The 14228-nt window shown below is 39.5% G+C and overlaps 1 protein-coding gene across 5 annotated transcripts in view; it reads left to right on the top strand.

The window, feature by feature from the left end:
- Nucleotides 1–14228, top strand: part of rprd2 (regulation of nuclear pre-mRNA domain containing 2) — a 55437-nt gene that overhangs the window by 5626 nt on the left and 35583 nt on the right. For all 5 annotated transcript variants that reach the window (XR_001925084.2, XR_209537.4, XR_001925083.2 and 2 more), the window contains exon 2: nt 13023–13152. Coding sequence is in view for 2 of the 5 variants with exons in the window: in XM_004917591.4 (XP_004917648.1) it covers nt 13023–13152 (130 nt within the window). In the remaining 3 variants the exon portion in view is untranslated. The remainder of the gene's footprint in view (nt 1–13022; nt 13153–14228) is intronic.

Raw genomic sequence — 14228 nt, 5'->3', positions numbered from 1 at the left:
TGAAAAGTGAAAGTGATTCCTAGGCCTGGAGCATAGAGGTGGGCATTAAATGATTCACAGTTAAGATATTTAAATGACTTTGTAACAGGTATGGATGTTTTCATTAAAAAGTTTAGGTTACATGTTAAATTTGGAAGCAACTTTTATTCTAGAGCTTTTTATGACAGGTCCCATTTAAGGGTGATGACACGTGGCGATTATTCCCTGTGACTTTTTAAAAAAGGTTGCAACAACTAGTCCAACTAGTGGCTCAGGGGCAACATGTTGCTCGTCAAGCCCTTGGATGTTGCTCTCAGTGCCCCCAAACCAGGGAGTTATTTTTGAATTCCTGACTTGGGGGCAAGTTTTGGTTGAATAAAAACAAGATTTACTACCAAATAAAGCCCCTGTAAGCTGATAGTGTGCATAGAGGCTGCCTAATAGCCAATCACAGCCCTTATTTGGCACCGCCATGAACTTTTATGGTGCTTGTGTTGCTCCCCAAGTCTTTTTACATTTGACTGTAGCTCACGAGTAAGAAAGTTTGGGGGTCCCTTACTTATACAGTACTCTATAGCGGGAAAGTTGCAGAGACCAACTTTATTTATTTATTTTTTTAAAGTCGTGGCGACTAATCGCTCCCTGAGTCTTCGCCCTAAGGCTCATGCATGACGGTGATTGCTAACTTTTTAAAGGTGGTTAAACAGGTTTTTTTCTACTGGGGAAGTGATGTGTGATTTGCCCTTTGGGAAACTTTCAGGAATATACAGGTAGCTGTTACAAGTCTTTATAAATGCCATGAATGGTGATGTATGGCCTGGTTACATTTTAAGATTGCCATCACTTTTTAGATAAGCTTGGTTTTGTGTGCAGTTAACTAGTTGTACTCCTTTGAAACACGGTACAAATCTGTTATCCAGACAGTGCCAAAATATGGGAGGGCCATTCGTCAAAGAATCCATTTTAAGCAAATTTAATTTATTCTTTCCTTTACTCAGTAATATTGGGCTGTTCTTGATGGTCAGTATGCTAGCATAAATCCATATTGGTAACAAGTCACTCCTATTGTTTGTATTTTAATTTTTTAAATGTTTTTTGTATGCTTCCCCCCACCCCACATACCTGTATTGTTTGCTAAGCTGGCCCGATATGCCCACCTACAGGAGGTTGATAAGGGTCTAATTTCGTTGTTTGGCCCTAAGAATTAAAATGGTTGGTATAGGCGGGGTTGCATCAACGCGCCAAAGTGGTCCCAGATTAGACGGAAAAATCAAACCTGCCCGATCGAGATCTGACCAATTTCAGGCTAGATTTTGGTCAGGGAGGCCTGTCGTTTGTGCCCATACACAGACAGATAAGGTGCCCAATCAGTCTAAAGGTGTATGTTCACCTTTAGGCTCTGGTGTACTATTACTATTCATTAGATGAGTCACTGTTTATTTTACCATGGGGTGAAAGGGCAAGAGTGTTGTAAGAAGCTGCTTCAGCCTTAAAAGCACCACACTATCGTTGTATTGGTTTTTTTTTTCTGTTAATATAAGTAACAGTTGTAATAGCAATAGTAATAATAGCAGCTATAATAGATAATTATTAATAGATATAATAGATAATCTGAAATTATCTAAACAATGTAGAATTCCATTTGCCATCTAAATTCAATCTTGCCAATGCAAGAATCATCACTAGAATAGCATAAGCTTCGCCAGAAAGATAAATATTTGAAAAGAACATTGCAAGTAGAACACTTTTTTAATACCGCTGCCTATTAAAGATGTTTGAAATGCATGATACATTAAACATGTTCACACTGACATGTAAACATTCGATTTCCAAAGAACCCTTAATAGTTCACACACAATCCTCTTTGAAAAAAAATCTGCCTTAAATAGATATAGAGCTAGCAATTAGTTCCAGCAGCAATTATAATAGGATTGTCAGGGGACAGGTAAGCCAGGTAGACTTGTAGTATTGGCCTTTGCAGGAGAGATGATACCTTCTAGAGGAACAAATATTAGAATAGAATATATTATATATATATATATTTTATAGAAATAGTATTGCCTATGGCAGGGGTGGGCAAAATTTTTGGCTCAGGGGCCACATTGACTTTGAAAATATGACAGATGGGCCGGGCCAGCGTTACCCCGTCTCCGCTCGTCAGTCCAAGTCTCGCGTGATGAGACTTCTGGAATCGGCAGCCTAGATTAAAAAGACCAACGGACCGGTCGTGGCCCGCGGGCCGTAGTTTGCCCACCCCTAGCCTAGGGACATCTTAAATAAAAATATATATCTATTTTATAGAGATGATAATGGTGAGGGAAACATTAGGGTGCTTAACATGATGCAGATAGCTACATCAAATAGAGCCTTCAACTAGGGGCTGGCAGGTGGGGGGCTGTCTAGTGCGCCTCAGAACATTACTAGAGAATTAAACCCTTAAAATGAATATGGCTGGAAATGTCATGTTTTATATACTGAACTTTCTAAACCAGCCTAAAAAGTACTTCAATATAGAATATATAACAGGTTTTAACTAGGGATACACCGAATTCACTTTTTCGGGTTCGGCGGAACCTCCCGAATCGTTCATAAAGGATTTGGGCGAATACTAATCCAAATCCTAATTAGCATACGCTAATTAGGATTTGGAAGGGTTAAATTTCACCGCTTGTGGTGAAACATTTTTGACTTCCATGTTTACATGTCATAAAGTCACGTGATATTTCTGTTTGGGCAGGACTGTGTATTCGGCTGAATCTTGGATTTGGTGCATCCCTAGTTTTATAACTACTGTTCTGCTGTACCATCATGACCTGGAATTTCATAGTGTCAAAAATGGCCTAAGGCCAAGATGTATTTGGATTATGATTTGCTATGCAGTCATTATTTGTATGTGTTTGATATTTATCCGTGGCCATAATTGCATTAACCAAGGGGTGTTCACTCAGGGATGACTTGCCGTAGGGGGGCTTTATACCTATGGGCTGTGTGGTGGCACAAGTGCTGCTTTTCAGAGCTGGTGTCCTAGATTCAGTTTCAGCCTCTGCACAGAGAGTGTGTATGTCCTCCCTGTGTCCGCGTGGGTTTCTGCCAAGTACTCCATTTTACTCCAAAAACATACCGACAAGTTAATTAGCTCCTGATAAAATCTGAGGTGAGTGTGTTTAAATGTTATATTGTAAGCTCTGCTGGGGCAGTGACATGTAAATGACAAATAACCTCAGTAAAGTGCTGTGAAATGTGTCAGCACTATATAAATAAAGGATAATATAGTAATAATACTGTGACCAATGACCGGTAGCAAGGGTAGCAACAAAGTTAAGCCCCCATTCCCAGGAACCAGCCAAATAATGCTTATATGGTGAGCACAAGTTTAAATACTGTGCTCCTGAATGTATATTTAGTATATGTTACATCATGAATTGTTTTTCCGGGCTACTGGTTAAGTGTTTTTGGCAAAAAGAAAAAAAAATGCAGGCTAGTGTTGTTGTACTATAGATATACACTTGCAATTAGAGTTTAGTTGCACTTTCTCTGAGGTTGAACTGCTGCCCGGAGAAGCCAGGGACTCATTTTGCTTAGAGTAGAAGAGAAAAGTAGCTTAATAGTGTCAGGGCTGAACTTTAAGCATGTGTGTGAAACCTGGGCAGAGTAATGGTACACAGAGAGTTTAATATTAGACTGGAGTGTGTTTATATATTTAAAATCAAAACCATTTTTATGGTTACATTTGTGTCCCTCAAGACAATCTCTGAAAAAAATGAGAAAATATCAACTGAATAAATTGAGTGCAACATTTATATTTTATACGTCTTTATTAAATACATATTTCTCTAGTTGTTGGGATTCTGGTTGTGTGTTGTCTGTATACATTATAAATGCTGGAAGAAAATAGCCTGAAGGTCTGTGACTAATGCTGTTTGCAGCTTGCTTTGCAAAGTGGACTCCACAGACCTGCTTGACAGCCTCCTCTTACAAAGAAAATATATATTTTATAGAAATAGTATTGCCTAGGGGCACCTTAAATAAAATATATATATCTATTTTATAGAGATGATAATGGTGAGGGAAACGTTCGTGTGCTTGCCATGATGCAAATTGCTCTGGTTAGGAGATAGTTACATCAAATAGTGCCTTCAACTAGGGGCTTGACAGGTGGTGGGCTGTCTAGTGCGCCTGAGAACATTACTAGAGTATTAAACCCTTAAAATGAATATGGCTGGAAATGTATTTACTGAACTTTCTAACCCAGCCTTCTGGAATCTGTTAGAAGTGTCCCTGGCACTGCACATGCTCAGTGTGAGCAACTGTTGAGAGACTAAGCTTAGGGGTCATTTGAAAGGGGTCAACAAGCCGATGCGGTCCCCGATCCGACTAAATCTTTTAATCTGCCCGGTCGATATCTGGCCACCAATTTCAGGCCAGATATTGGTCAGGCATGCCCCTTATTCCTGCCCCTACACAGGCCAATAAGCTGCCGAATCGGCAGCTACAATCGGCCCGTGTGTGGCCACCTTTAGGCTGCTACAGAAGACCTTAGTCGTCTTCTACTTCTTTAGTCTACTGCTTCTTTAGTCTACTGCTTTAGTTCTCCTTTAGGAAACACTCCATGCTTGGATAAGGCCACATATAGGTATCTATTTAATTGCTCCCAGTGGCAGTAGTTTACTCGCTAGTTACTTCCAAGCTAAATTTTGATAGTGACACACAGGTTGACAGTGTTAGTCTGCATTCCACCATTATAGGTTCCTCAAGGTCAAATTCAAGCCTAAAGATGTCTGTGAAGGGAAAAAAGGGATTGTGTTTTAATTAGTCTCGGAGGGCTGATTTCATTAATGTCTGGAGCTTCATCAGAGATGCTATGTTCCAAGCTTTTTAGCAGAAATTTTTTTTTGCGTGGTCTTCCTTGTGGCAGAAGGAAAGAAAATATTAAAGTAAAATAACTAAAGGTAGAAATGGCAGAATCTGTGACACTGTTTTATATTGGGGGTCTATGGTGAAGCAGGGTTGCCCAAATGAAAGTCAGTTTGTTTTAAATAGTTTAAAAAAAGTCATACACATTCCTGATAAATGTGCAATATTTATATATCCACAACAAAGGAGGCTTATGGTGAAAACAATGGTTTGTTTATTTGGTGGAGACTAACGTTTCGGCTAATCTACTAGCCTTTGTCAGAAATATATAGTGATTATAGGATGAAAGGACTCCATATATTTTGCCTTATGCATTAATATAGTAGAGTAAGGGCTCTGGCACATGAGGAGATTTGTTGCCTGCGTTTTTTCCCCCTGGCGCTTTGGTGACAAGTCGCCACGACAATACCCACGAAGAGATTTCATGCGAGTTGAGCTCCAGGCGATCTGCTACCCATGGTACACTCAACAGTTAACCCCCCTCATGTTTACTCAAGTCGCTCAGAAAAGGGTCTGTGTGCGATTTGAAACAGCAGGCGATTTGAAGTAGCCTCGTATGTTTTGACGCTGGCGATTTCCATTGATTTAGCATTGGCGTCTTGTCGCTCGTCTTGTCGCCAAATCGCTCTTTTAAAAATTGCCGGCGACAAATCTTCTCGTGTGCCAGAGCCCTAAGGGTCAGTTCTGCTCACCCTTTTAGAAATACAGGGAATATAAGCTTTTTCTCATTTTACACTGTTTTAAGGTCCCACCAATACATAATGCATAATGTGTTTTACAGATTTTACATTAGTCATTAGTGCCTATTAACCAAGCTGAATAAATATTTGTTATCAAAGCATTTTCCTACTTCCCCATTTAGGGCACATTTTACTGTTCAAAATGAATTGTTAAACCTAGAGAAGGGTTCACTAATGTATTGTAACTTGTCTGTGTTACATTAGTGAACCTTCACAAATTGTTGCCTGTGGCTTAAGGTGCCCATACACCTTAAGATCCGCTCGCTTGGCGATGTCGCCAAGCAAGCGGATCTTCTCCCGATATCCCCACCTACGTGTGGGCAATATCGGGAGAATCCAGGCTGGGGCCCAACGATCAAATTATCAATGACACAATGTGGTCCCCAATCCGACTAGATTTTTTTTAACCTGCCCGATCGAGATGTGCCCGATTTCCGGGCAGATATCGGTCGGGCAGGCCTGTCGGTAGTGCCCATACACGGGCTGATTAGCTGCAGAATCTGTCCAAGGGACCCATATCAGCAGCTAGAATTGGCCCGTGTATGGGGACCTTTACTTATGTTTGATTAATATTCCACAGCTAGCTGAGATTCAACCACTGGCAATTAATCGCCCTATGGGCGAAATGGTAAAGGTTCTGTTGCAGATAACAGACCTACTCATTAACACAGTTGTATTGTGCTGGGTTTAATCTATCGGCTATGTAACCTGTGCATTTCCCCTTTTTTCCCCCACACCTTTAGTGGCTGGCGTGTGGCTGTACAGCAGCATAATAATATAGTTTACTAAAAAGTGCCCCTGCGTGGGGTACTACTGCAGGAGCTGTACTCCATCATCATCTTTTTGATCTTCTACATTCCTGCCCAGTCTAGCATGTGCAGTAGCGAAAAGTTCAACTCAGAAACAAAACTTGACTTTTCACTCTATTGCACATGTGAACAAACCCGAACTGTAAGCGTTTCACTGGCTGGTCACAACTATGAAGCCTATGAAGAGGCAAAATTGATTGTTAGCCTTTAAACTGCATAGTTGGGTGAAAAAATAGTCAACTGTCTGATATACAGTAGTTTAATTGTTAATAAGGTTTAGATGACACTAGGCAAGAATGGTGTCCTAAAGGGCTGCAAGTTGGCTCAGTGAGTAGCATTTTTGCCGTACAGTGCTGGAGTCCCGTGTTCGATTTCTGCCTGTGTCTGCAGAGAGTTTGTATGTTCTGCATGGGTTTGCTCTGGGTACTCTGCTTTCCTCCCACACTTTAAGTCAGTGTTCCCCAACCAGTGGCTCGTAAGCAACATGTTGCTCCCCGACCCCTTGGCTGTTGCTCCCAGTGGCCTCAAAACAGGTGCTTATTTTTGAACTTCTGGCTTGGAGGTTTTGGTTGCATAAAAACCAAGTATAATGCCAAACAGAGCCTTCTATAGGCTGCCAGTCCACACAGGGGCTATTAAGTAGCCAATTATAGTTCTTATTGGCACCCCCATGAACCTTTTTCTATGCTTGTGTTGCTCCACAACACCTTTTTTCATTTAAATGTTGCTGGCCGATATTAACGGTTGGGGATCTCTGCTTTAAGTGCACAGGCTGGTTAATTGGCTTCTGCTAAGTGGACCTTAGATGTAAGTTCCGCTGGGGCAGGGGCTGGTGAATGATGTATAAATCTATGCATAGCGCTGTATAAATATGTCTGTGTTATATAATAACAGATAATTACATAATGCTTTTATATAGCCCCACCCAAATGTTTATCATTAAAATAGAGCCTCGTATTGGTAAGGTAAGGCGGAGTTTGTATGGTTGGAGAAATTTTCCCTGTCCAATGGCCTTTTAGGGAGGAGTATGCCTTTGGAAGGTGACTGGAAAACAGTTCTTATAATAAAGAAAAATATACAATTTTTTTTCCTCATCCCGTAAATTCCACAAGTTGGATATAATTGTGTGGGTTGTTTTTAATATCAACAAAATGTGTAAGAAGGAGTGTATTGAATGATGAATGCCTTAGTGTCTGGAATAGGAATGGACAGGATAGCGCTGAATAAGCACTTGTCTCTTGTCTTGTTTATTTTGTTATTTAAGTCATTTATGTAATGTATATATCGTCTCCAGAGGACCCTGTCCCAAAACACACACACCGCCTATGCTTTCCAATATAGCTCTTTTTGTGCTTAATAAAAACAGAGTAGAGCAGTGGGGTCAGTGGCCGCCATTTCTGGACACTTGATATTAACATTGGAGACAAACATCACCAGTGATGTTGTATTGTCCATAGCAACCAATCTGATCTTTGCTTTGCTCTCTAAAGGTGGCCATCATTTAATTGTTTGGTCCTAGGGGCCAATTAAGAGTTAAAACAGTGGGCATGGGTGCTATCGGAATGAGGGCCGCATCAAGAAGCCAATGCAATCCCCCATCCGATGGAAAATCAAACCTGCCCTATCCAGATCTGGCCAATTTTAATCCAGATGTTGGTCATGTAGGCCCATGGGGGATTCCCATACACGGGCAGATAAGATGCAGAATCAATGTTAAGGACCTGGCTACCTTAACTTAACAATCTGATTGCTTGTTAAACTTACTGGCTGTTTTTCTGGCAGTTTATGCTCAGTTCAGTGCACTTCCGTGGAAAATGCACATATTTAAGGTCATTAAGTAATTAAGAATCCATTAAATATCACACACAGTCAGGATTGTCTGTAGTCTGTTTATTGCTGCATTTAAACTTAGTCGGTGCATACTAAAAATAGTTTTATCCTATGGTGCGCTTATTTTTAAATATGGAAGAGGTTGCTACAATATAAATAGTGTTTCCTTGGGTATGGGATCTATTATTTACAACCCAAAATCTAGTTTCATACTCTCCTATTCAAATAATCTTTCATTTTTGGTATTTTGATTTTGCTTGATGTTAAAGGGGTGGTTTACCTTTAAGTTAACTTTTAGTATGTTATAGAATGTCCTATTCCTAGCAACTTTTCGGCTGATCTTCATTATTATTTTTTATCGGTTTTGAATTATTTGCCTTCTCTGATAGAGGTCACTGACCCCTGCAGCCAAAAACCTTTTGCTCTGTTAGACTACAGTTTTATTGTTATTTTTTTTTATAACTTTTTCTATTCAGATCCTCTCCTATTCATAGTTGTCTCATTGAAACCACTCCCTGGTTGCTAAGGTAAATTGCACCCTAGCAACAAGACAGCTGTTGAAATTCCAAACGGGAAAGCTGCTAAACAAAAAGTGAAATAAGCATAAAAAATCAAGATCAATTGCATATGGTCTCAGAATATTACCCTGTACATCACACTAAAACACAAAAGGTCGGAAACCCATTTAACTAAGATCTTTAATGTAAAGATCTGCTTATTCGGTGGTTTTGCCAAATTAGTGGTTTTTTGCAGCATTTTGCGACTCAGTTAGTGGACCAGATCAGGATGAACTGCTTGGTTGGGCTCTTTACTGCTGCTCCTGCAAAGTCTCTTTGCATAGAGAATTAAATGGGGCAGGCAGAAACCACTTTCTTTTTTTAGAAGTAACTTTCCACCAATTATAGATGTTTTTTGTTATTTGTTTTCTTGTGTAAAAAGGTACATATATATTCAGTGAGCCAAATGTAAGGCTTGTGTTGTCTTTTTAGGCCTTACATGTGTTCTATTTGTACATCGTAAACCCTTTTAGTGGCTCTGCACTATCCAAGTTTTTGGTTTTTTTTTTTGTTTTTTTAAGTGCAATGCCCATAACCCTATTTAAACAATTTAATTTCAAATTGAATTTTTACTGTAATTGAGTGGCTTGTACTCAGTGCTCCACTCAAACAAATGTTAAAGAAGAAACTATAAGTCTAAGCAGTTTTTCAGTACACGTAAAGCATGTTTATTAGTATTAAAGTTGTTTATAAATATACAGGTATAGGACTAATTATCCAGAATGCTTGGGACCTGGTGTTTTCCGGATAAGGGGTCTTTCCGTAATTCGGATCTCCTACCTTAAGTCTGCTAATAAAATTATTTAAGCAGTAATTAAACCGAATAGGACTGTTCTGCCCCCAATAAGGGGTAATTATATCTTAGTTGGGGTCAAGTACAGGTACTGTTTTATTATTACAGAGAAAAGGGAATCATTTAACATGAAATAAACCCAATAGGGCTGTTCTGCCCCCAATAAGGGGTAATTATATCTTAGTTGGGATCAAGTACAGGTACTGTTTTATTATTACAGAGAAAAGGGAATCATTTAACATGAAATAAACCCAATAGGGCTGTTCTGCCCCCAATAAGGGGTAATTATATCTTAGTTGGGGTCAAGTACAGGTACTGTTTTATTATTACAGAGAAAAGGGAATCATTTTTAAAAATGTGAATTATATGAGTCTATGGGAGATGGCCTTTCTGGATAATGGGACTTTCTGGATAATGGTTTTCCGGATAAGGGGGCCGATACCTGTACCTTTGATTTGAAAGCGTTGAATCCCTTTTGTTCTCTACCCTCACCCCTGCTGCTTCCGAGGCAGAAGTAAAAATACTAAAAGTGTGCAATGAAAGTATATTGGAAAGTTGCTTAGAATTGTTTCATGTTTCTGATAATAGAAACGGCAAAGCTTATGGTGCCTTAAGGCCTTCTCTTATCACTTTACTTTTAACCAGCTGTAAGGTGGTTGGGGCTAGATGTTCTCATTGACTTGGCAATTAAAAATAATTTGCCTCTTTACAAACTCATGAGGATTATGTAGACCAGGGGTGTCAAACTCAATCACATAAGGGGGCTAAAATCTAAAACACAGGCTAAGTTGTGGGCCAAATTTTTTATTAATATACTTAGTAAGATACTAAGGGGTATATTTATCACAATGTGGTGATGTTGCTTATAGCAGCCAATAGATGCTTTGCTACTGTTGAAATCTGATTACTGATTGGATGCCTTGGGCAACATTACTGGTAAAGCTTCACTCCACTTTTTACACAGCATGATAAATATACCCCTTAGTCTTAGTTACTATGTAAGCAAAATGGAAATTGATCAGTACAAGAAGTACTTCTCTGAATAAAAGTTCTGTACTGTTATTAAAATTACCAAGTTACTTGTGTTGGCGTTGGTTATTTGAAAGATAGCTAGATGGTAGATGAAAGATATATGGTAGAACCCCCTTACAAAGGAGTAGTCATTTCAGTACAGTATAATTGTGTTAATGCTTAATAGCCATTGGTACATTAGCCTAAGTGGGCAGCTCCAAAGTCTGAAAATCATCGCCGTAAGAGCTTTTACAGAACTGTCCTTTTTCTTTCACTATTAAAGGGATTCTGTCACAGGAAAAGATTTTTTTTTCAAAATGCATCAGTTAATAGTGCTTAGTTTTCCAGGTGTACTCATTCATGTGAGTTGTGCTCTGATAAACATTACTAGACTCTCTTTACTGCTGCAAGTTAGAGTGGTCACCCCCTTCTTCCGCCATCATCCGAACAATGGGCTGCGAACAAGATAGCAGTTATCTGATATCTATATTGCTAAACATGCTCCCATCTAGTGGTGGATTTGTGAATAGCACACAATAGTAAAAATCCAAGTCCGTCTCATGACTCCTCCAGTAACATGGAAGTAGGAGAAAAACAATAGGTTAGCTGAAAGCAGTTCTAATGTGTAGCGCTGGCTCCTTCTGAAAGCTCAGACTCAGGCACAATGCACTGAGATGGGCCTACTCACCAATATTACACCTACAAATACATTTGTTGGTTCAAGAATAACATTTAAAATGGTAGAGTGAATTATTTGTAATGAGTGTAATTTAGAAATAAAAAGTACACTATAAAAATTACAACAGAATCCCGTTAATCTAGAGACAAGCTACAATGGTAAGATCTAAGAAATTCCTGTTAATGGCCCTCTTAGAAGCAGTGGATTGGGTTGTAATGGCTCAGTGCTGATCTTAAAGGGGATCTAAGCCTAAAAAAAACAATAATTGATATAAAGTTACTCTGAGCACTTTTGCAAGTTAAATTCATTTTGTATTTTTTAGCTGGCTCTGAGATATTCGTTGGCATTTTCATTCTTTTGCTATTGGTCTAAGCTCCCATATGAACCAATCAGCAGTTACCATTTACTGCAGTTGCACTTTGTGTGCTATTTTCCCTATAAGACTATTATATTATATATATAGTTCTGCTCATACAATTGGGATCAGTATTACATGCCTAAAATGTGTCCCCTATTTCTTTCCGATTTTGCATTTGTTTCTGACTCTTCTGACTTTTTGAACTTTATTACTGGAAGCAGTAGAGGCATAAGTACAAGGGTAGTACTGTAACACAATATGCAGTGTACACAAGCCCTACATGCATTATTGATTTGATTTGCGTCTAACTTGGATATGTTCTTGTTATCTGACATATTGGTGCTATTGACTTTAGCAAGCTCTGGGCAATAAATATATGCTCTGTATAAATATGTAGCAGCTACATGGTACTGCAGCTTTTTTAATCTTATGCCCTACATACGACAATGCAAAGGGTCCTATAGAGACCTTTTTAAAGACAGTACCTTGAGGTGCTTTTGAAATAAGCTTTTGAAATAAGCTCTCATACAATTTGTTTGCATAGTTTTCATGTTCAATGTATTATTCTTTCTTTGTATGTAGGAGACTGGCAGATGAGTAACATATTTGATATTGTATTTACTTACCTTCATTAATCTGATATTAATGGACAGAATCCTATGGATGACTGAACAAAATGGTTCCCCCTCACCATATAGTCTGGGTTATTCTCTGATCACACCATTTTGGGTGTCAATTCTATATACTGGTATAGTCCTTCAGAATGACACTCATACTGGGTGTGCTAGGCAGGTAAAATGTAGACTATTCCAATATCCTATAAGTACCCTGGGAAATTCATGGTTAAAAGCCCAAACCTTGTGTACTGGGACAGAGTTGGTGTGTTTGAGCAATGTTATGAGCAGAGTATGTTATGTTATATGTTATGTGTTATATGTTATGAGCATGTTGCTGTGACTAATATTATTATTATTTATATAGCGCCATCAATTTACACAGCGCTTTACAGAATAGAGGGGTACAAAAGACAGAGCAGTTGACATGTACATGAGCTTACATTATAACGTCTTATGAATTATGCGGTAATCGGTTTGCTTGTCTGGGTCATTCATAGAGAATAATAGAGAGCACACAGAAGAGCCCTTATATTATGACATGCTTAAGAGATGCTACAAGGGCTCTTCTGTGTGTGTGTATATATATATATATATATATATATATTTATACTGCTATACAGCAGTTTCAAACTTTTAAGATAAAAGATGTTGCAGCAGTTTTCTATATTTAATTCATACTGTATAAATATATTTGTACTTCAGCATCAATGCTAATTATGTGTTTCTTCCTTACAGCCGGCTTTGGTCATAGACTTAACCTGTTTTACCTGGCAAACGATGTCATTCAGAACTGTAAGAGAAAAAATGCCATTGTGTATCGAGAGGCATTTGCAGAAGTGTTACCTGAGGCTGCTTCCCTAGTAAAGTAAGTACATTACTTATCAGCATGACTGCACTGACCAGGAACTATTGCCTCCATTGTGATCTCTATTGACTGGGATATGAATATATGACTCCATTTGTTACTGGAAAAGAACTCAAGAGTATAAAATAGATTTAGATTATGTTCAGTAGTAAAACTTGGTTTCTGTCCAAGCAACTCGATATGTAATCTTGTTTAAAAGAAAAACAAAAAAGAAAGCTATGTTTTTGCAATGTATTAAGCTGTTTGAATAGAAGGAGGATAACAAAATTGCCTAACTGTTTTTAAAAATTACCCTAGATCAGTGCTGTCCAACTTCTGTTGTACCGAGGGCCGGAATTTTTCCGACCTACGTGGTGGAGGGCCGATAATGGAAGCCAGTTTTGACCACTCCCCTTTTTGAAGCCGCACCCACTTGAAACCACACCCATGTTATCACATGACCATACCCATATTAATGGTTGTTGTACAGCAAAAACCTGCCATACTCTGCCTGTCCTACCCTGCCTGTGTGCCATACTCTGCCTGCCCTACCCTGCCTTTGTGTGTGCTATGCTCTGCCTTCCCTACCCTGCCTGTGTGTGCCATACTCAGCCTGCCCTACCCTGCCTGTGTGTGCCATACTCTGCCTTCCCTACCCTGCCTGTGTGTGCCATACTCTGCCTTCCCTACCCTGCCTGTGTGTGCCATTCTTGGCTGGTTTGTGCCAAACTTGGCTTGTGTGTGCAATACTCTGCTTGCCCTACTCTGCCTGTGTGTGCCATACTCTTCCTTCCCTACCCTGCCTGCGTGTGCCATACTTTCACTGTGTGTGCCATTCTTGGCTGGTTTGTGCCAAACTTGGCCTGTGTGTGCCATACTCTGCCTGCCCTACTCTGCCTGTGTGTGCCATACTCTGCCTTCCCTACCCTGCCTGTGTGTGCCATACCCTGCTTGCCCTATGCTGCCTGTGTGTATGGCACACACAGGCAGCCTAGAGTGACACAATGCTGGCACTGCTCCTACAGTCTGCACAATAACTATATATTAAATGTTTTAATTGCAGTACCACCTCAGTATATGTTCTTTTTGTAGTGTGC

The sequence above is a fragment of the Xenopus tropicalis genome, chromosome 8 (assembly GCF_000004195.4).
Source record: "Xenopus tropicalis strain Nigerian chromosome 8, UCB_Xtro_10.0, whole genome shotgun sequence".
NCBI classification, from domain to species: Eukaryota; Metazoa; Chordata; class Amphibia; order Anura; family Pipidae; genus Xenopus; species Xenopus tropicalis.
The sequence above is the reverse complement of the archived record's forward strand: the minus strand, read 5'-3'. Positions and strand labels throughout refer to the sequence as shown.